This window comes from Euprymna scolopes, chromosome 38 (genome assembly GCF_053919585.1).
Source record: "Euprymna scolopes isolate OS-2025 chromosome 38, ASM5391958v1, whole genome shotgun sequence".
Lineage (NCBI taxonomy): Eukaryota > Metazoa > Mollusca > Cephalopoda > Sepiida > Sepiolidae > Euprymna > Euprymna scolopes.
The window spans coordinates 58,552,697-58,577,553 of record NC_136519.1 but is presented as its reverse complement, the minus strand read 5'-3'; the positions used below and the strand labels follow the sequence as shown (position 1 = coordinate 58,577,553).

The following is a 24,857-nucleotide window of genomic DNA, read 5'->3' as shown; positions in this document are numbered from 1 at the left end:
AAGGGAAATTTGCCAGGTGAAGGCCGAACGCCGGCATTACGAATGCATGATGTAGTAGCTATTGGTTCATGTTTTACTTTTTAGCCTCGCAGTAAATATAATTTCATAGTCCAGTCATTGACGGCAAGGCAAAATAAATCGTGAGCTGAACGTTTTGGTTTCGATTCTCGGTGGTGGCGCATGAGTCTTTTTTTAAAATACTTTTTAAATCATTACTATATATTGCATCCAATTTATCTATCTATCTATCTATTTATATATCTATAAAAGTGAAAGTGTCTGTCTGTCTTTTTTTTTTACACAGTGGTCACCACGTATCAAGGCCCGGAAGCCACTCAGGGATAAGGGTTATTGCAAGTACAGTACGTTAGTGTGGAGATTTGATGAAGTGTTTACTTTAGGGGGCAGTTCATTAGGAATTTGTTAACGTTGGACGAAGACATCCAAGTTGTAATCAGGAGGGAAGCAGGCAGACGGAACAGAGTTCCACATGCGTGCAGTTCTAAGAAAGAAGCTTTGTTCATGGAATCCACGTTTTGATTTAGGCACAGATAAAGAGTGAGGGAAATTTTTCACAGTGGATTCAGCTAGACGGGTGTTTTTCGTGAAAGATTGGCGAGTGGGGACCAGAGATTGGAGTTCAGACGAGCACCTGCCATGGAAATAACGATAAAACAAGGATAGGCTCGCAACGTCTCCTCTGTGGGAGAGAGGTTGCAGGGTAGAGAAAAGGGCATCCCCATCAAGCCACGAAGTCTATTTTGTACTCTGTCAAGGCAGGATAGGCTGTTTTTAGCAGCTCCCCCCCAGATATGGCAGCAGTATTCCATCCTTGGACGTACTTGGCTTTTATATAGATAGAGAATTGCATCAGTAGTGAGATATCTTCTGGAGCGGTAGAAGGATCCCACCATCTTTCCAGCGACCTTGGCAACAGACTTGATGTACGTGTTCCATTTCAGATCAGGAGTAAAGGACAAACCCAGAAGCTTGTCAAAACACGGGGCTTCTCCTAGACGAGAGCCATTCATTACAATTGATGCCAGATGGGGATCAGAGCGTTGATGATGTAAAGATAGGAGTTTGGTTTTAGATGCATGAAAGGTAACCAGCCACGACTTCCGCCACTGAACCACGCGCTCGAGATCAGAGGAGAGAGAATCAGAGAGAACTTTGTCATTTACAGTCTTTGATGTGTTGCCGTAGATGGTCGTGTCATCAGCATAGATGTCAATGAATGATTTACGTATGTGTTTAGGGAGGTCATTGATGTAGATCAGGAACAGAGTTGGGCCCAAGATTGACCCTTGAGGGACTCCAGCATTAATACTGCAGGCCTCTGATTTTTGTCCATCGACCACTACTCTTATGAGCCTATCGGACAGAAATGATTTAATGATTGAGAAAACATTTCCAGTTATACCGTAGCTGGAAATCTTTAGAAGTAGGCCCTTATGCCATACCTTGTCGAAGGCCTTTGATATGTCAAGAGCAATTGCCCTAGAAAGGAAGCATTTTTCAAGAGATTCACTAATCCTGCGAGATATAACCGTTAGCACATCTATGGTAGTTAAGGAAGACTATTATACGGAAAGGCATTACTTTACATAGTCACACGTTTTAATATATACATATGCACATAACCATATGAACAGTACATAAGTCCCGAGCAAAGCCGGACAGAACTGCTAGTATATGTACACTTGAGTACGCGCGCATGCATAATCGCCCGGATGCATAATCGCCCGGCGGTATAAGTAGTTCCCTTCTCTAATATGCGTGTTTGCGTTATGATATGTATATATGTAATTTAGTGCACACGTGCATTAGTATAACGATGCGTGTGTATATAAGTCTGTATTTATGTATGTATGGATCAGTGTTTGTGCGTAAATGTATACTATGTATATGTATATGTGTATATCTATATATGTATATGTACGTATGTATGTGTGTCTCGGTATATATGTGCTTATATCTTCACTTATGTTTAGGTTTGACTGGTGGATATACAAATAATCATTATATAAATAGTTAACATCAACCCCGCTTGGGCGACCCCATACCCAGCCCAACATTTAAATCAATTCTCCCCATTATAAAAACATCTAATTAACCACTGTATATAAATCACCCACTCAAACATCAATTCAAACTCAACGAACAACAAAATACTCATCCATAGATCGTCTCCAAACAGAAGTATATGTATTTTAAATAAAATTTAAACAAACTTAATTAAACCAGATTACACAACGACAACAAGCGTAGTGAACTGACTGTATCTCAACTAATCAATTACTCTTTAAATATACACTCAAAATTTAAAGAACCCAACCTTAAACTCATTAAATAAGTAACCCTCCAAACATTCCATATTTTCAGATCATGACTCGTCTCTATCTCCACCTCATCCGCTCACCCATCCGTACAGCAAATACAGCACACCCACCCCTTATAACGCACACCCCTATTGAAAATCACAAGAATATCCATTTCACACTTGAGCTTTAAATCAAGAGGTCAACCCTTTTAAAGAATACTAAAATACAATTCCTCTTCCCCCCGCGGAAAAAGATTCCATTAAGAACCTGTATGCTCGTCCAACTCCAACCTTCCCCTCTCTCTTTATCCTCTCTACTTCACCCCCACTCTCTTCTTTTCTTCATCTAAAAAGCTTCCCTCACCCACTATCAACAAGGAAGCGAACTACCTTTCTACCGGGACTCACACCAAATCAAGCCGTCCAACGCACCGTTCTAAATATCATCTCCAGGATTATTTTGCAATTTTTGCTATTTTGATAACTACACTATTGATTTCGAGGTCCATTGCATTCTTAACTCAATGCTTAAATTCTATTACTAACGGGGATAAGTACAGTGGAATGGTATATCTGCCCAATATCGGATACACTTTATCAACACCGAGAAAGCATTTGGACTACATCAATCAACACACACTCAACGCAACAACGAATAAGGCTGCCCCGTATACTTTTCGAAAAATCAATAAGGAGCAATACGCTTTCGCTATATGGGAATATGACTTTCTCTCATGAGCCTATTTTCTGCCCACCTGAATTTATAACCTCGAACGATATTGGACTCCTTCCGATCATGGATTACCCAGGTTATATCAACTTCTCTTTTCGTATAATTTTCTTCATATAATTATCCACAAACACTCAAAAAACTATTTTCAATAATTGTGCTGAAAAGCAAAATAGCGTCCATTCGCAGCTGAAAATTTTGCTAACTGCATTTAGTTTTCTCTGATGATATGAGCCATTGTTGAAAATCAATAGATTAAGGAAATTAAAGAAAAACCTTCTATATATTCCTTTTGTCAAACAATACATTCTTAAATCGAATATATGTCTCAATATGTTGTTTTTTCAGAATTTAAAATTTAACCACGAAACTTTGCTTGGACCCTGTGCACTGTTCATAAATTTATGTGCATATGTATTAAAAACTATGAATGTACGGTAATGCCTTTCTATACATTAGGTTACCTTAACTTCCATAGAGGAAAGTTGGTAGACACTGCAGACGTAAAATTCTTTTTAACTTAGATCCAATTGTTACCTCTTAACATTTATTGTTTTGGATTCAAATTAAATTAAAATGTTTGCCCCATGTTTTAGTAACCTACATCTAAAATTTCAAGTATTTAGACTCCAAATTAGCGGAGGAGTTTGGGAGAGTCTTCAAAACCCAACTCTGTAAACTTTGGCCACTTGCCAGCAAAAATTTCGCCTAAAAACTGATTTAAAAGCTTGTTCCATGTTTGGATATCCTTTACGTAAAAGTTCAAATGTTTAGACAGAAATTTTGCTGAGTAATTTGGTAGAGACTGCTGAGGTCAATATTTTTTTAACTTTGACCCCAATTTTGACCCCTAAATATTTATTCTTTGGGGCTCAAATAAGATTAAAAAAGTTAGATCCATGTCCAAATAACCTATATCTAAAATTTTCAAATTGGCGGAGGAGTTTGGTAGAGCTCTCAAAGGGCAAATCGTGGAACAGACGAATTTCTGAATAAAAACAATTGAAAAGATTTTCTTAAATCTTAATGCCACTTATTTCAAATCTTGAGTTTGTAGACCAAAAATTGACAGTTATTTGGTAGGGTAATATACACAGTCAGACAAAAACTTTCACTTTTATATACACTTGTATATATATATATATATACTAGCATGGGTGGCCAGCGATGCTCGGGTGTTTGGAGGTGTGTGTCGAGAAAAAAAAAGGTAGTAGTAGGTAAGCGGGTTCGAACCCGTACCGCGAAGGAGGAAAAGAATGTGGGAAAAAAACGTGACGTTTTTGCTGTTACGTCTACCGCCGAACCGGAAGTGACGTAAATTTAAATTAAGGCTAGACAATCAAAAAGACGGGATGACTTTCGAAAATATCGACAAAAAGGCCATCCCTCCCTGTAGAAAAGTGCTCAGTTGAGGATGAAGAAGCCAATTTTTCGGTATTTGTCATCTGAAAGGTCGCGCTTCAAAACGATAATAATCATGTGAAAATCCATCGCCTCTGTCGAAAGTTTTAAGCAGACATGCAAACATACATACATAGATTCATATATTTTTAGCTCAAATTTTCGACGAAAGCCGATTAAAAAGCTTACTCTATCTCTGAATACAGTTTATTTAAAATTTCAAATGTTTAGACAAAAATGGCCTGAGTAACTTGGTAGAGTCCGCATAGGTCATTTTTTTTAAATTTGAGCCCTAATATGGTCCCTTAACATTTATTGTTTTGGGCTTTTTTTAAGTTAGATCCATGTCCAAGGAACCTATATCTAAAATTTCAAGTATTTATATCCAACATTTTTGGAGGAGTTTGGTAGAGTTCTCAAAGATCAAATCGTTGAACTTTGACCCCTTAAGAGCCAAATTTCTGGCCGAAAACGGATTACAAAGATTTTCTCAAATCTCAGTACATCAAATTTCGAGTCTATAGACAGAGTTATTGTGTAGGGAATTTTACACAGAAAGAGCGAGGACAGACAATTTCACTTTTATATATATACTAGCATTACAGCCCGGCGTTTCTCGGGTGTTTGGATGTGTGTGTGGAGCAAAAAAAAAAAAAAAGTGGCAGTAAGGCGGCAGGCTCGAACCCGTACCGCGAAGGAGGAAAAGAACGGGGAGAAAAACCTGATGTCTTTGCTGTTACGGCCACCGCCAAACCGGAAGTGACTTATGTTGAAATTAAGTCTAGAAAATCGCAAGTAGAGGATGACTTTCAAAAATATCGGCGAAAAAAGCGACCCCCCTCTAGAAAAGTGGCAAGTTGAAGGGGAAGATATTAATTTTTTAGTCAATTTTTTTAACTTTGACTCCTATTATGATCCCTTAACATTTATTGATTTGGGCTCAAATCAAGTTATTAAGTTAGATCCATGTCCAAGGAACCTATATCTACAATTTCAAGTGCGTAGACCCAAAATTGTCGGAGGAGTTTGGTAGAGATCTCAAAGGTCAAATCGTTGAACTTTGACTCCTTAACAGCCAAATCCCATAGATTTTCCCAAATCTCAGTACCCTGTATATCAAATTTCGTGTCTGTGGATTCGAATGCACCAATTGACAGAGTTATTGGGTAGGGAAATGAACACAGACACACAGACAGACAGTCCGAGAGACAGACCGACAGAAAGCAGACAGACACACAGACAGATACGTTCACTTTCATATATATATATATATATATATATATATATATATATATATATATATATATATATATATAAGCCTACACACTGTATTGTATTCTTTTTTAAATTAATTAATATATCTATATACGTGTGATACCGGCCTTCCTTTAACAGAGGAATTTACACCGATTAGCACTATAAATAGCGCTAATAATTCCAACACCGTTGAGAGAGATACGACTGCACTTCAACTGCTAGCCGAGTGCCCAGCAGATATACACGCTTTCCTATCTTTTTTCATTTTTTTTAATATACTTGTTCCTTAGCCGAACCTCGACTTGATTGTTCTTATTTTCACTGTTGTTCCACGACACAACAGATTGCTAACAAGGAATCGAAACAATTACTGCAGAGAATCACCAAAAGTGATTTAAATAAAGATTCGTAAAATCTTTACGGCAAAACACCTTCTTCAACAGATATTTGTGATACACAAGGATTAACAGCGAATTTATTACTATAATATTAATTTGGCGACGTGTTTTAGAAAGGGAAAAAGTGTTCATTTTTTTTCTTCACCAGAAGCCATTTTTCCTACGGTAAGAATTTTCTTCTGCAAAGTTAAATGTCCGAAACGAACCTGTAAATACCGTGTAAGCTTATCGTTATTTCGATAACATCTGGGATTTGAAAAAAAAAAACACGCTTGACTTTGTCAAGAGAAAACCGTAAAAATAATTATACGCGTACGTCATTTGTGCTTAGCAAACACGAAAAGAATCAAATAATTTTTTGCAAAAGGTAAAAAGGGTAAAAAAAAAACTTAAAGTTTCCCATACGAATTTGTCGGATATTTAAAGCGACGGGTTTTATTTTTGCTACGTAAAAACACGTGCAAATAAATAAAAAAAATGTTAAAAAGGTGTTATTTCGCTGGATTGTTTCTAGTAAGACTAGAAATATAGCGTTCAACAAATTAAGTTACAAAAGGACTGCTAAACTGTTGTTCCTCAAACAAAAGAATTGGAAAAGAAAACTTCGTTGATTTTTTTTCTTTTTTACTCAGGAATATTTCTTTAATACAAGCGTAAATTGTAAACTGAATTCGTATGATGGATGCGAAATTCAAAGATTCACTGTTGGAATTGTTCCAATTCCAAGCAGAGCAAACTCTTGCGTTGCAAAAGCAGCAAATTCAATAACAAGTAGAAAGAGAAGAGAGCTTTAAACAAGCATTTGAAGAAAAATGCTTCAACAACAGAAACGCTTCGAGGAAATATTAATAAAAACATGGGAGGAACAAAGAAAACTTCTGGATGCGGCACAGTTAACTAAAGCGGACGATAATCATAACGCATTTTCTCAAACAGCTGTGTGGGACGCTATTGAAAATTTCAATTATAATCCAGAAGACGATGTCACTTTCGTCCAGTACTATAGACGATATGAGGATATTTTTATATCGGATTGTAGTACCTAGTCAGACACATAAAAAGTTACGTTTCTGCTAAGGAAATTGAGAACAGCCTAGCATAGAAAGTTCGTGAATTTTATTCTCCCAAAAAGACCAGTGAGTTGAGCTTCCAAGAAATAGTTACGCTACTTACAGAACTGTTTTCTGCAAAAACTTCTCTGTTCCATAGTCGATATAAATGTATGAATGTTACTAGAAGGGGCGACTACACTACTTATGCAAGTATAGTGAACAAGCATTGCGACGATTTTAAACTGGACGAATTATCAACAGATAATTTGAAATGTTTAATATTTGTGCAAGGGATGGTCTTTAATAAAGATGCTGAAATCAGGCGTCGTGTTTTAAATAAACTTGAAAACGAACCGAATTTAAAACTACAAAACTTAGCGGAAGACTGTGAACGGTTTATTGCGTTGAAACAAGACAGCTGTGGCATGTAGGAAAGCGGAGTGTCACATATTAAAAAGATCCATCAAAAGAAAAATCTGAATTCAAAAAATAACCAGAGAAAGAAGCAGGGAAAAGATCAACTTGGACCATATTGGAGGTGTGGAAATAAACATTGGTACAATGAGTGTCCCTACAAATTCAAACAATGCGGCAACTGCCACCAGAAAGGGCATAAAGCATCGCATTGTAGAAAAAATCTGGTAGAAAGTCATCCATTACACTTAAGAAAATTGTACATTAGAAACAAAATATCCGGAAATATGTACAGGTCAAAATATTTAAAAAGAAAGTAAGTCTAAAGCTTGATAGTGGGTCTGACATTTCCATTATTAATGTACAGACATAGAAGACGCTTGGGAGACCCACTATGATTAAATCACATAAAACGGCGAGAAGCGTCAGTGGGGGAAAAATACTTTCGAAGGAGAATTATTGATGAATATTTTTTCCAGAACAAGGCCGAAAAAGCAAGAATTTTGTTGATGCGAAAAGTAAACCACCTCTTTGGAACTGATCTGTTCGAGAAGTTTAGACTATGGGATCTGCCTTTAAGCTCATTTTGCAAAATGGTTGAGGATTCGAATTTGGAGGCAGAAAAACTTAAGAGGGAGTTAAAAGAGAATTTCCCAGACATATTTTAAGGCGGTTTAGGAAGGTGTAAAAAAGCGGTAGCAAAATTTGCCGTAAAAGTAAATTAACAGCCAGTGTTCAGAAAGAAAAGAAATGTTCCATACGCCGCTATAGAACAGATAGACGGTGAATTAGAAAGACTCGAAAACATGGGTGTCATCAGAAAAATTGATTACACTGAGTGAGCTGCACCAACGGTTTACATCAAAAAGAAGAGTAAAGAGATTCGTGTTCGCGCCGACCTCGCGACAGACTTAAACAGCCATTATCCTCTTCTGAGCCCTGAAGAGATATTTGCGAAACTGAGTGGAGGGAACTATTTTTCTAAAATTGACCTCAGTGACGCATACTTACAAGTTCCAGTCGATGAAGAGTGTTCAAAGCTGCTATGTATAAGGGATTGTACAAGTTTAATAGACTTCCTTTTGGGGTCAAAGTCGCCCTTGCGATTTTTCAGCAAGTTATGGACATTATGTTAAATGGGTTGGATTTCTCAGTACGGTACCTGGACGATGTGTTAATGAAAAGCGCAAAGAACAACACAAAGCTCATGTAAAGCAAGTATTCAAAAGGATTATTGATTTAAAGTAAAACAGGAAAAATATACATTTTTCATGGAGAAAAAAAAATACTTGGGACAAATCATCAATTAACATGGAAGAAGGTAATGGACTGTTAAAGAAAGACCAAAAATGGGTCTAGACGCAAGAGTGCGAAGAAGCATTTTGGAAAATTAAAGAGACTTTAACGTCTGACTTGTTTCTGGGACATTATAACCTCAAGCGTGAAATTATAGTTGCTAGCGATACCAGCTGCTATGGCATAGGGGCATGCATTTTACACCTCTTAGAAAGACTCGAAAACATGAGTGTCATCGAAAAAATTGATTACAGTGAGTGAGCTTACAGGATGATGGAAAAGTGTAACATTCATCCCGATCACTTTTGCAAGCCGAAAAGAACTACTCACAAATTGAAAAAGAGGCGCTAAGCATTATATTCGCCGTAAAGAAATTTCATCGTTTCCTGCACGGTAGACAATTTCTGTTACAAACAGACCACAAACCATTATTAACGATTTTCGGATCGAAATAGGGACTACCACAACATACGGCGAATAGACTCCAAAGATGGGGTACCATACATATGAATTACAATTTTCAAATGGAGTATGTACCATCTAAAAAAATTGGTCATGCAGACGGTTTATCGAGGTTAATATCCAAGCAGACAGAACCATTGGAGGCTATGGTAATAGCAGCCATTCAAGCGGAAGTTGAAGTAAAAACTACGTTATGTGAGACAACAAGAGAACTTCCAGTAGCGCTTGATGGGATTAAGAGTAAGGCAGAAGTGGACGAAATAAAGGATCAACAATAACGAACTGGATGAAGAAATGTATTCAATTTGCGATAACCTGTTATATAGACACAAGGTCGTAATTCCTGCGACATTACAGAACAGGATGCTCAAGGAATTCCATGTAGGACATCCAGGTATATCAAGAATGAAAAGCCTTATGCGCTCTTTCGTTCATTGGCCAAACATGGATAAGGATATAGAAGGAAACATCAGAAAGTGTAGAGGAGGCGAATTGGCTATGAAAGCTCCTCCGATTCAACTTGGTCTTGGATTCATTTTTTTTTTTGCAGGACCCATAGATGTGTTCTACTATCTCATTGTTGTAGACAGCCTATTTAAATGGCCGGGATATGAAAATGTAAGAATCCCACATCCGAGGTAACAATCAATTTTCTGTATAAACTATTCGCTAGGTTTGGAGTAGTAGACTGCATTGTTACAGACAATGAAAGCCAATTTACGTCTACCGAATTTAAACATTTTTTCGGGAATCATCTAATCGAGCATATAACCATTCCGCCATACCACTTAAGAAGTAATGGTCAAGCAAAGAAATTCGTTGACACATTCAATAGAGCTCTTAAAAAGCTAGTGGGTCGCTGACGGATAAGTCAATCCAACAGTTTTTACATGTCTACAGAGTCACTTCGAATGCAAACATTGAAATATCGAAGACATCTGCTGAGGTTATGTTCGGACGCAAGGTTAGATCGATTTTTCACAAGTTGTTACCAAACCAGGATAGGCCAAACCTAAAAAAAAAAAAAACGATAACTAAAAAAAAACGGTATAAAGTTGGCGAATGAGTCTTCTACAAGATTCACAAAAATAATAAGACTTTCTGGGAGTCCGGCATTGTTGAGAAACAAATAGAGAACATGGTCTACATGATTAAGGGACCAGACTTCGTACACAAATGTCACACTAACAAAATTCGGAAAATATAATGGAACAGTGAGGTGACCAGATCGCCCGAGGAGGACATCATGGACACAGTGTTTGATACTTTTCAGATGTCCATACCAGAGACAACTCCGGAGAACAGGAGATCAAACAGAAAACTGAAATCAACAGAATTGAGTAGGGTGAACCCAAAAGAAAAACGTTATTAATCCAAGACGGAATATTTTCAAAGAGGGGTGTTATACCGGCCTTCCGTGAACAGAAGAATTTACACCGATTAGCACTATAAATAGTGCTAGTAATTCCAACACCGGTGAGAGAGATGTGACTGCACTTCAACTGCTAGCCGAGTGCCCAGCAGATATACACGCTTTCCTATCTTTGTACATTATTGTTAATACACTTGTTCCTTAACCGAACCTCGACTTGATTGTTCTTATTTTCACTGTTGTTCCACGACTCAACAATACGCCAGTATATATTTTATCTATCATCAATATATTTTCCTCTCGTACATATATACATATGTATATACTTTATAATTTTGATCGGAATTGAATGATGATGAACAACTTATTCACACTTAGATATGTGTATTGTCACTGAAATCGGTGAAATCGTCCATCAAATCGATGTAATACCTGCTCTAGTCAGAGACCTATCGCGGTGCAACGTCAGGAAGCATCATATGCCTCCCCGAAGTGACAGTTCACAATACAAAAGGAACGTACTGTTCAGAGATTAAATTTAATTTGTATATATAATTAGTTCAATTTAATTTGTATATAAAATTACATAAATTTAATTTGTATATATAATTACATTAATTTAATTTGTATATACCATTACTTTAATTCAGTTTGTAAATATAATTACTTGCATTTAATGTGTATATATAATTACTTACATTTTAATTTGTATATATAATTACTTAAACTAATTTGTATATATAATTACTGAAATTTAATTTGTATATAAAATTACTTAAATTTAAGTTGTATATAAAATTATTTAAATTTAATTTATATATATTATTAGTTAAATTTAATTTTTATATATAATTACTTAAATTTAATTTGTATATATAATTACGTAAATTAAATTTGTATATATAATTACTTAAATTTAAGTTGTATATATAATTACATAAATTTAATGGGTATATATAATTACTAAAATTTAATTTTTATATATAATTACATGAATTTAATTTGTATATATAATTACTATAATTAATTTGTATATATAATTATTAAAATTTAAGTTTTATATATAACTTTTAAATAAAATTTGTATATATAATTATATAAATTTAATTTGTATATATAATTACGTAAATTTAATTTGTATATATACCTACATTTAATTGTATACATAATTACTAAAATTTAATTTGTACCTACGATTACTTCAATTAAATGTTTATTCATAATTACATAATTTAATATTGATATATAATTAGATAAATTTAATTCGTATATATAATTACTTAAATTTAATTTTGTATATATAATAACTTAAATTTAATTTGTATATATAATTACATAAATTTAATTTGTATATATAATTTCTTTAATTTAATTTGTATATATAATTACATGAATTTTAATTTGTATACATAATTACATGAATTTAATTTTTATATATAAATACAAAAATTAAATTTGTATATATAATTACTTACAGTTAATTTGTATATATAATAACTTATATGTAATTTCTATAGATAATTATTTTATTATTTAAATTTAATTTTTATCTAAAATTACTTAAATAAAATGTTTATATATTACATAAATGTAATGTGTATATGTAATTACTTAGATTTAAGTTGTATATATAATTACTTAAATATTATTTGTATATATAATAACATAAATTTAAGTTGTATATAAAATTACTAAAATTTAATTTGTATATATAATTAGATAAATTTAATTTGCATGTATAATTACATAAATTTAATTGGTATATATAATTACTTAAATTTTATTTGTATCTAAAATTACTAAAATTAAATTTTTAGATATAATTACATAAATTTAATATTTATATATAATTACATAATTTTTATATGTATATATAATTACTTAAATTAAAGTTGTATATATAATTACATACATTTAATTTGTAATATAATTACTTAAATTTAAGTTGTATATATTATTACATAAATTTAATGTGTATATATAATTATTAAAACTTTATTTGTATATATAATTACTTAAATTTAAGTTGTATATATAATTACTTAAATATAATTTTTATATATAATTACTAAAACTTTATTTGTATATATAATTACTTCAATTTAAGTTGTATATATAATTACTTAAATATAATTTGTATATATTATTACATAAATTTAATTTGTATATATAATTACATAAATTTAATTTGTATATATAATTACTTTAATTTTATTTGTGTATATAATTACTTAAATTTAATTTGTATATATTTTTATAAATTTAATTTGAATATATAATTACATAAATTTAATTTGCATATATAATTACTTAAATTTTATTTGTATATATAATTACTTAAATTTAATTTGTATATATAAATACTTAAATTTAATTTGTATACATAATTACTCAAATTTAAGTTGTATATAAATTACTTTTATTTAATTTGTATAAATAGTTGCATACATTTTATATGTATATATAATTACATAAATTTAATTGGTATATATAAATACTTAAATTTAATTTGTATATATAATTACATAAATTTAATTTGTATATATAATTACTTAAATTTAAGATGTATATATGAATACTTAAATTTAATTTGTGTATATAATCACATAAATTAAATTTGTATATATAAATACTTAAATTTGATTTGTATATATAATTACTTAAATTTAATTTGTATATATAAATACTTAAATTTAATTTGTAATATAATTACTTAAGTTAATTAATATAATTACTGAAATTTTTTGTATATATAATTACTTTAATTTAATTTGTATACATAATTACTTAAATTTTATTTCTATATATAATTACTAAAATTTAATTTGTAATATAATTACTTAAGTTTAATTTGTATATATTTTCATAAATTTAATTTGTATATATAATTACTTTAATTTAAGTTGTATATATAATTACTTAAATTTTATTTGTGTATATAATTATTTTTATTTAATTTGTATATATAATTACTAAAATTTAAGTTTCAATTGAAAAAGTCAAGTACTACGGTTCAGTTCTCTTCTAAACAGGAACATTCATTATGAAGATGCTCCTGTTATATTATTTTGTCATATATTTTGTAATTAAAGTTCTATACTATCTTGTTTGTGTAATTCTTTCTTATTTATTTATTTGTGTATTTCTTTTAGTTTAACTGTTTGGTTTACTCTTTTTATCATCAACGTGTGACTGCCTGGTCGCTTAAGAGTCTGGCTTAAAGGCTATACTCATCTTATCTCTGAATGTGTGTGTGTGTGTGTGTGTTATTGTGTCAGCACATATAGAAACGTATACGTAACCGCAATACTGTCTTCTGTGGGTACTTTCTGAGAGAATTCACCAACGGCTTAGTGGAACCTGTTTTAACAAAGATACTTCGATACTTCAAAACAGAGACTCAAGAAGCTGTATGTTTATATATATATATATATATATATATATATATATATATATTCATACCCCAGGCATTTCGTCAAAGCAGAAACTTCCGTGAATGACGATCTTTGCCTTGTGGTTTCATTTGGAAACCGTCGCCCCCGACTTGTTTTAACACATCTTGTATCTTCGGTGTTTTAGAACGAACTCACTAAAATTAACCCAGTTTGTTAGAACGGGAACCTTTGGAACGTCACTTTTGGTTCCCGGTTGCATACCTTCCGGTGCAACTTAATCGGTAACAGAGTTTGATTCATGTCACAACATGATATTTTGGCCCTTTTCGCACCTACATCTCGCTCAACTATTGTTTTCTATTATTCAATCCATTGTTTATTTCGTTAGACAGATAGACACATAACTGAATAAATGCTTTCAACCCGGCGATGCTCGGCTATTACATAACAATATCAAATAACCTACTGTTTATTTTAAGTCGTCAAATGGTGTTTTAAATAGAAATATTCATTTCGAGCGCACTCTGGTCATATCAAAGGACTTACTGTTGATTTGTACGTCGAGTTTTTCTGCTTAAGACTTCTCAAAAGCACTTGTGATTTTAAGCTATATAAAGTATAAACTTGGTCAAAATCACCTGTTCCTTCTCTCATCGGAGTTTGTTGATTATCGATTATAATAGTTATTGATGGTATTCCGATACAAAAACCTATTCATGACCACTACCAGATACATAAAGTACATTTATATAAACTTTTATAAAAACCAGTCGGACCGTTTAAGAGTCTGTAAGAAACGAAGTCACACACGGAGACAAATTTCCTTTGATATAATACTAGATAGATAGATAGAGATATCTGTACATATATGAACCTATATGCATATCTATCTATCTATCTATCTATCTATCTATCTATCTCTCTCTCTCTCTCTCTCTCTCTATATATATATATATATATACATAATTTTTCAGAATATGAGAGATTATATACAATTATTTTCACAGCCAAACAACGTCGCAGCCCACAAGAGCCATGACGGCCAACGAACCGGAAGTCTAAGACTCGAGTTTCGCCCTTATTTGGGCTCAGCAGACATATACGCACCCGGGATTTGAAACCCGAGCCTCTTGCATGTGAGTCAAACACAAGGCCAAGTGAGCAAACGACCCGCACACAAGAAATTCTATTAACCAACATAGATCAAGCCAACCGCGGCGCAATCAGGCTGCAGAATGGACCGACTTCATCTCGGTATGCGGGGCGTTTGCTCAGTTTGCAGATTATTTGCCTCACATGCAGAGACTTGGGTTTCAAATCCCGGGTGCAGGTGCGGAGATGTCTGACTGATGAGCCCAAATGAGGACAAAACAAGATACTTGGACTTCCGGTTCGTTGTCTGTCATAGCTCTTGTGCGCTGCGACGTTGTTAGGCTATGGAAATAATTTTATATATATATATATATATATATATATATATATATATATATATATATATATATATGTATAAAATTGAAAGTGTATGTGTGTGTTTGTGTGTTTGTGTACATTTCCCTACCCAATAACTCTGTCAATCTTTAGTCTACAGACTCGAAATTTAATATACAGGTTACTGAGATTTGGGAAAATCGATGTGATTGGTTTTTGGCCAGAAATTTGGCGATTAAGGGGTCAAAGTTCAACGATTTTACCTTTGAGAATTCTACCAAACTCCTCCGACAATTTTGGGTCTACGAACTTGAGATTTTAGATATAGGTTCCTTGGACATGGATCTAACTTAATAACATAATTTGAGCCCAAAACACAAAAATTTTAAGGGGTTATGATAGGGGTCAAAGTTTTAAAAAAATTACCTCTGTGGTCTCTTCCAAATTACTCAGACAATTTCTGGTCTAAATATTTGAAATTTTACATAAAGGGTATTCAAAGATAGGGCTAGCTTTTTAATCAGTTTGGGTCGAAAATTTTTAGTTGCATGTGTGCCTTAAACTTTCAATAGAGGCAACGGATTTTACCAAGATCAGTATCGTTTTAAAGTTCGATCTTTCATACGACAAATATCGAAAAATTGGCTAAAAACATTAATATCTACCCTTTCAACTAGGCACTTTTCTACATGGGGGAGGTGCACTTTTTTCGGCGATATTTTTAAAAGTTATCCTCTCCTTTAGATTGTCTTCATTTTAAAAAAAATGCCGGTTCCGGTTTGGCGATGGTCGTAACAGCATAAGCATTAGGTTTTACCCCGTTTTTTTCTTCCTTTGCGGTACGAGCCTGCCTTCCTACTACCACTTTTTTTTTTAACTCAACATACACATCCAAACAACCGAGCAACGCCGAGTTGAAATGCTAGCATATATATATATATATATATATATATATATATATATATATATATATATATATATATATATATATATATATATATATATATATATATATATATATCGCAATGGGGAAAACCCTCTCGGGGGAGATCGGGCTGTCCATTTTTATTAGATATGTATTATTCTTGGAAGGATCCACTAGTCTTCCCAGTCAATCCCAAAATGTCAACATGAGTCAACGTGGGCTCGATTGACAAATGTTTTGCATAAACAAGTACAGAAAAGGATAGATGTCACGTCTGCTTGCTGAAAATCGAATTAAAAACAATGTTCAAATGTTACGTAAGCATTCTATTTCTAACTTTCTTTATTTCACTCTCTTTCTCCTTCCTTCATTTTTAATGAAAAAAGATAGGAAAATTTAATCGCTTTTTTTTTTAAACAGTTGAAGCTGAGGACTCGAGACAAAACAGTCGCGTGCCAGCGACGCTCAATGCGGTTTTGGTCTGGTCGCAGTGATTTTCATAAAAGAGTAGATAGATAGATAGATAGATAGATTGATAGATAGATAGATAGATAGATAGATTAAGATATACGTATTTACGCATATATACACATATTTACGCAGATATACACATATATATTAATATATATATACATATAAACACACACATATATATACATGTATACACATACACACATATACATATGTATAGAGAGTGTGTGTGTATGTGAGAGAAAGAGAAAGAAAAATGGAAAACTTTTATGCGGTACTGCTTATCTAAAATAAAATATCTGAATCTTCTGAAATATATTTTTTCTGCTTTATCTTAATTTTCCTAGTCTGTTGTCATACCTTTTCATAAACTAAACATTAAATCCTGTAAGAAATTCTATTTCATAACTTAAACTATCTATACTTCTCTCTCTCTCTCTCTCTCTCTCTCTCTCTCTCTCTCTAATGTCATTGTATTTTATTACGAATATAAAATCCTATTTAATTACGGATAGACTTGTAAATAACTTCAATTGGTCACTGATAGAAACACTTGAAAGTCAATGCGTTATAGTAAATAATATTGAATGCAGCCATTGTATGACTGATTGTTAAACTCGGAGTTGAATAAATACGCTAAGATTTAAAAGTCGATTCGCGAAAGTAAAAAAGAAGCACGATATATGAGCATATCTAGGTGACAATGTAATATGTAGAAATAAATTACTATGGCATATGTGATACTACTCATACTACGAATATTAATGCTAATCATAGGAAATAACCTCCTTAAATATAGTTTCATCTAATGCAATACAAAGCTTCAGGTTTGCTTTTGGGATAGACATGCATACGTATCATAGCTTTTATATATTACGAAGAAAGTTATGATTCGCATACAAAGTTAAACATATTTATTACAATAATAATATTGGGGTCAGAAGTTGAGCATGAGATTTTTTTTTCACTGGTAAGTCTCCAACTATCATCAGATATAAAACGAAACAGAACAATAACCAATATTATTATTTCATTATTGGTATTTCTTTAAATTTGAAAGTGAATAATTTATCAAGATTTCTGCATAAGATGTTTTCTCATAATTAATTTCATTGCTATATACTCCGATAAATTTACATAAGTATATTTGTATATAGTAATTTTTAATACACAGAAAAAAGCAATAATTATGACATAAGCTGTTTAGTGATTAATTGTAAGTTTTGCTTCATATATATATATATATATATATATATATATATATATATATATATATATATATATATATATATATATATATATATGAAGCAAAAACTTACAAGTAAAACTTACAAGACAAGGCAAGAGAAAAACAAATGTTGGGCCAAAATTCCAGCAGACATTCAGATTATGAGCGCAAACACATAGCGTTTAGCCACAGTGTGCAACATTTGTATCTGTGACATCCAAAGATGGTTTTGCCGTTTTCATCAACGATGGGCAGAACATTTTCGAAATCTATTCGATAATCCATCTGAAGTAAATGATATGGTTATTGATCTTCTCTCTCTAAAGAAGTTCGTTGATCAGATGATGATTGATCGCATCACTGATGAGACCAAAAGCACAATGACAGAGATTAATATAGGAAAAGCATCAGAACTTTGTGGGATTTCTGTTAATTATTGTTGCTGGGGGCGAAAGCTGTATCAATGCCGTCAATGCATTCATCGTTGCTGTTTGGCATGGTAATGTTGTCTTTACAAGATTGGATAGATGGAATAATGATCCCAATTTATAAATGAAATGGGTCAAACCTGGCTGTAGTGATTATAGAAGCATTAGATTATTTGAAGCAATGAGAAAGATTTTATAAAAGATGTTTTTAAATCGTTTGATGAAATAGGTTTGTCCTTTTATCATCCCAGAGAATCAATGTGGTTTTAGATCTGGAAAAATGTATGGAGCAGCAAATGCCTTTGTATCAAGTTTTTATGATTTGACAAAAGCTTTTGATACCATCGCAATGCACTTTGGAAGATTCTTAGGAAACTTGATTGCCCTACAAGTTTTTGGACATGTTTCAGCAGTTACACTATCATATGAAACCTTAGTGAACGTTAATGGATCTCTGTTTGGCTTAATATCAGCTAAAACAGTTATGAAACAAGATGACATCATTGTTCCTACATTATTTTCCTACGAGTTTTGTGGAGTTGCTTCAACAGTTACACCAGAATATGGACGCCAGAGTGAACTTTAATGGATCTCTGTCTACCCCAATTTTAGTTGAAAACGGTGTGAAACAAGGTGATATTCTTGCCCCTACATCAAAACGTTTCTGAATATTGTTCTTGAACTTTTATATGCAGATGATACAGATACATATTCAGAGGAGGTCACACAACTAATTATGGACAAGTTATCAGAGGCATGTAAAATTTTTGGACTTACCATCAGCATCAAAAAAACATGTTATATATTCCCCTCCTATCAGAATACCATATGTTGGACCAAACCTCCTGGTTAATGGTAGAGAGTAAAATTTCACGGACAACTTTGTATATCTTAGTAGTACGCTAAGTAGGACTGTACGCTTGATGCTGAAACAGTCTCAGAATAGCCAAAGCCAGTTCTGCTTTTGGCAAACTCGGGAAACGCGTGTGGTCAGATCAGGGACTAAAATAAAAAACAAAGCTAACTATTTACAAAGCATGTGTAACAACTACTTTGATATATGGGCCAGAAACAGACAACATATAAGAGGTACCTCAAGCCATTGAAAATGTTTCAGCAAAGTTGTATTTGGATAATACTTATATTAACTGGAAGAGTCAAACGCCTTAAACTGTAGTTCTTGAATGATCACATAGCACTAGTATAGATATGTCAATCATTCAAAATCAGATACTCTGGATTAGTTATTCTAGTTGAACTGGATGTAAAATTCATTTGAAAAGTTTTTAGCAGTTTTTCGTATGCGGTTTGATTTCTGAGGGATTTCATACATTTTCCTTTTCTTGACTTTCTTTAGCTTACATATTTTCGGATTAAAATATTAGCTGATTAATTCCAAAGTTTCATCCAGTTCAACCAGAATAGGTTTTTAGATATTTTAATAGTCAAGTTAAATTTATTGGTAAATATAATTATCCAATAAAAGTAATTTTATTGCCAGTCATCGTGCCAGCTGACTTTAATGTTTTCTGCAAAGTCGGGCTGTTACTTGTCTTCCCCGTGTGTAAATGAAATAATTGAAAGATCCGATCCGGTGTTTTACCGTGATTTCATGGTAGTATTACATATCTTAACTATTATGTAATTGTGCAAATTTCCGTCTTACATATCGTTATATTTTCTCTGTCTGATTATAGTGTTTGATTTGATTCTACAATGCGAAAGTTTGTGCTCATATTTGCCACAATTCTGACAGATTTCATTCCGAAATAAGTTGAAATTGTCCCAACTTAATTATTTCACATCCGTAACATCGTTTGGGCTAATTCCGCTTGTTTCTGAATAGTCCTTCATTTTGAAAATGTAGGTAGCCATTTTTTTTTCATTCTTAGTTTTATACTGAGACTGTGACTGGACATATTCGTATTTTCCTTTTTGTAGATGGTGTACGTTACTATTCTTGCCATATGCTGTATTTTAGAATCGCTTCTTACATGTATACCCCTTTGACGATTTTCAGTTTATGTAGTGTCATATTGGGTTCGCTTTTGAGTTTCGCTAACATTTTCCATCTAATCTCAATATTTTTGCCTACATTAGCCCTTGAGCAAAAATAACACATTTAAAATCAACTGCTGATAATTTTGCTAGTCTAAAGCTGTTACAGTGCTTGTTTATGACAGAGGCGAACGCTAAGTAATCTTCATCGTCATGCATAACCAAATTAAAAAATCTCCAACATTTTTGAAACAGCGACATATTGGGGCTGAAAAGTGCTGATAGTAACTTAATGGTTTTCTCAAACTCAAGAATTCTTTAGTAGAATGTAGTCTCCGAACTTAATGTGTTCAGTAGTTATTCGCTTTTGTAAAAGCGGATGAACTTTTTTCGCATTAGTTCAATCTTCATAATTGATGTTGAAAAGGTTTTTATACCGCATAAAGACTACGTCGAACGTTTGGTCTTGATCAAGGATGTCTCCTGATGTTTTATATTGTACATTTCGAAAACGCTGTGTTAGTGCATCTGTTAGGTTTATTTATTTGTAAGGTTTATTTATTTGTTAGGTTTATTTATTTGTTAGGTATATTAGTCTAACTTTCAAGAAGTAATTCTTGATATATTCATTATATCCTTTATTGTTGAGGAATCAATTGTTCTTCAGTTTTCTGTTGTTGTTGTTGTTGTTGTTGTTAATGCTGTTTTTTTCTTTCTGTGTTACTGCATCTGTTAGGTTTAGTAGTCTAACTTTCAAGAAGTATTTGCTATTATTAATGCTGTTTTTTCTTCCCGTTCGTTTCCCTAATATTTTTCTATAAGGAGTTCATTTTAGAAGATTTCAAGTATTTACAGATGGGACTTTATGAAGGTTGCCAACATCCATACATGTCAGTGTTTCTGTGGAAGGAACTGAGTTCGAACTTATCACCCCCAGGTTGCCAGGAGCGTCGTTAATCACTGGGCAACCTTTACTTCCCTGTTGTTGTTGTTGTTGTTGTAGACATTCCTCCTAGAACTGATTTTACTTAGTCGAAACAACAAAAAATACTGAAATATTACTAATTACAGCAGATAGAGTTAACGTTTATTTCTGAGAGAGAAAAAAATAATTAGAGAAAAACTTGCTAAACTTTATTCTTACTAGCTTTTAACTGTAAATATGTTTAAGTACAGTTTTGAGACTTTATTTCGGTGTCCGACGAAACAATTTTTCTTTTTTTTCTCTCGCCGTTAGTTGATAGACTTTGAGGTATTTTCTTAGTCACAGTTGAATAAGTGTTTTTTCGTTGAAAATATTGCTTTGTTGTCTAGTAGCTGTGGTGTGTAATTACCGGTATAATTTTATCCTTTTCTCGTTTTTGATCGAATTGAATATTTTTATTAGTGCTCCTTTTTTAATTTGAGTCATTTGTTGCCAAGTTATAGTGAATATCCGCTTTTGTGAATTTAGGATCCTCGTCGCTAAAGTTTTGTGGCCAGGAAAGCTAATTAAGGAAAACACCCACACTGATATCGATTAGAAATATATCGACTATTAAAACAAAACAGAATATGCAACAATCGTAGTGCGTACTGTCAAGATGGCGTACTACGAAAGTACACAGGCCATAACGAGAGCCGATATTTCTCGGTCTCTTTATATAGATTGGTTGAGTTCATACCTTGTGCACAGGTGGGTCCAAACAACAGTATATGTATGTATGAATATATATATATAAATACACACACACATATATGTATATATATATATATATATATGTGGGGGGGTGCGTGCGTGCATGTGTGTGTTGCCTGTTTATGTGTTTGTGTATATATATATATATATGTTTAAATTTTTATAATGATGAAATATTTAGGTATATTACACAGAGAAAAGTCTTAAAGTAATTATATAGTTTAACGGTAGACATTCTATTAAATTATAAAAAAATAGTTATAAATTACTTAAGAAATTCACTAAGAAATCGTTATATTTTTATTGCTGCAATTTAAAAAAAAAAGTAATGCAATACTTCGGACAGCTATATCAATATAGACGAGCAGAATGCGGCCTGGCAATTGGGACCATAAAATAAATTTTGCTAACAATGTTTTTTGAACGAAAATCATAAATAAGATTTCAGCGTTCGTATTAGTCCATTTAAATAAAAAAAGAGGATGTTAACATATTTTGATATAAGCGATAATTATTTTATTTTATTTTCGAAGGGAGCAATCGTGTTTATATAAAAACATTTTAAGGAAAGTTTTACTCATATAAACAAAAACAAAATGCATGTTTTCAGCAACTCCATTACTAAAACTAAATACTCCAAACTAAGATACTAACAGTGCCTGCGCAGTTTCTATAACGACACCATTAAAAATTAACTTACTGGTTATTTGATGCATTAAATGTTAATTTCAACCGAAAATATGTTCGTGAATTCCTATTGAAACTCTGATGAAGATAAGAGCGAATCAGACGTCAGAAAACGAACATATCTTCTAAAATCCGATGGTAGTACACTGGAGCAGAGTTTTCATTTATTTGGACCAAAAAAGATTAATGACATGATCAATGACAGTTGCAAACAGCGATCAAGAAACTCAGCCTCCCTCAAATGAGGTGTTAAGTCATGGAAGATTGCTTTTACACTATTTTTGAACATTATGATGAATAATAACCATGACAACCCCTGCATTTCTTTATATCTTAAAAGTAAATTTAAGTCCGGGTGAAAATCTAAAAAAATCGGTACATGGTCAGTGGTTGAGACGGAACCATCAAAAGTCAGTTAATAATCTGAAGAGTTATAAATATCAATTTCGCTGGAAAATTTCATGGTTTATTCTGTAATCATATTCTAATAACCATGACAAAAAACGATACATATGCTGATTATTAATGTGTGGTACTGCAAACGCTAGATGGATACTTGAAGAGAAAAATAACTTCAAAAGAGTAATCTTTATGTACTGTCTAACGAGAATATAAAAATAAGCTTGCTCCCAATATTTGGATAGAAAAGGGAGAGTTGCTAACAGACAATATTGTTATGTTAAATACTGGTACAACGAAAAGATTTAGAGTGATCCCGGTGTGCATGGCTCGGGTTTGTAATAGATATGAACCGGAGAGTGAAAATTACTCCGACATTTTACATGACTAAATCCTTTGTGTGTAAAAGTCAGACTGGACAAAATATAAAAAGAAAACAAATGAAATGAGCACATATTGTTTGAAAAGCCGCATGTACAATGTAGTAAAATCGCTAATTAAAAACTATCGCAGTAAAATGGAAGAAATCAATCTAGTTTGTTATGTGAAAAGTAAACGTAAATATCGCCTCTATTTTCTATTGATTTTTTATACAAATTATCAAATTTATAAAATATCAAAGTTATAAATTACGGAATTTTGAACAAGGATGATCATTTAAGATTTGTCTTGCATAGCAAAAAGCTCGCTCTAAATATTGGAGGATAAATTTGTAAACATAGTAATCGCTATAGTCTTTCGGTTACATGAATAAATAGCTTGCTACGAAGAGTTCACCGAGAAAACAGCAACCCCGTGCCCACAAAAAAAAAAAAAATAATAAAAAAACAGGAGTCGCGAAACCACAGTCAGCATAAAACGTAAGGATAACACAAAGTTTTTTGGACCCCCATACTTTGCACTGTCTGAAATATTCTTGAAGCTATAACCAGATATAGTTTTCCATTTTCATAAAAAGTAATTGTTGTCATGAAAACGTTGATAACTAAAAATCTGTTTATCTTATCATAGCGACATTTTACATAATCACGATCAAAACAATATTACATGCAACAGTTAACTGACTACAGCATGGGGTTACAGAGTGACGGAACAGAAGTTGTCACCCAACGTGAGACGCACAACTTTTCCGTGACATTTACCGTGACTTCTTTCTTAAATATCCCAAAATGAAATCACTTGTTAGACCATGATCGATATTTTGACCACATTCAGTGATGACTGATCAAACTTGTCCGAAAAGATAACTGCCTTGAAAGTTGTAATAACCACCACGAAACTTCCTACTAGGAATTGAACTTAAGATATTCGATATTAATCTGAGGAGATGCTTTAAACGACAAATCTTATAAGGACGGGATTAAAGGAATTTTAAATATTATTATTAATCAATCATTTAAAACACATATTCGATTTGATTAAGAAAACTTTTTCTTATGTTAAAAATGCTCATTCTACTGTAATCAAAAGAGGTCAATAATTTCACGTGCAGGTCTGGCCACACACAGAAGTTTA

The 24,857-nt window shown here is 32.6% G+C and overlaps 1 protein-coding gene across 2 annotated transcripts in view; it reads left to right on the top strand.

Annotated features, from left to right (window-relative positions):
* LOC145263161 (solute carrier family 28 member 3-like) overlaps positions 1-24,857 on the top strand; it is a 688,175-nt gene that overhangs the window by 89,673 nt on the left and 573,645 nt on the right. Inside the window, exon 1 of one of the 2 annotated variants that reach the window (XM_080120168.1) lies at positions 16,571-16,770. The exons of the other annotated variant lie outside the window; for it this stretch is intronic. Within the exon in view, the coding sequence (XP_079976294.1) occupies positions 16,719-16,770 (52 nt within the window). The 5' untranslated portion in view covers positions 16,571-16,718. Of the gene's footprint in view, positions 1-16,570; positions 16,771-24,857 lie in introns of those variants that run through there. 2 annotated transcript variants of the gene reach the window in all.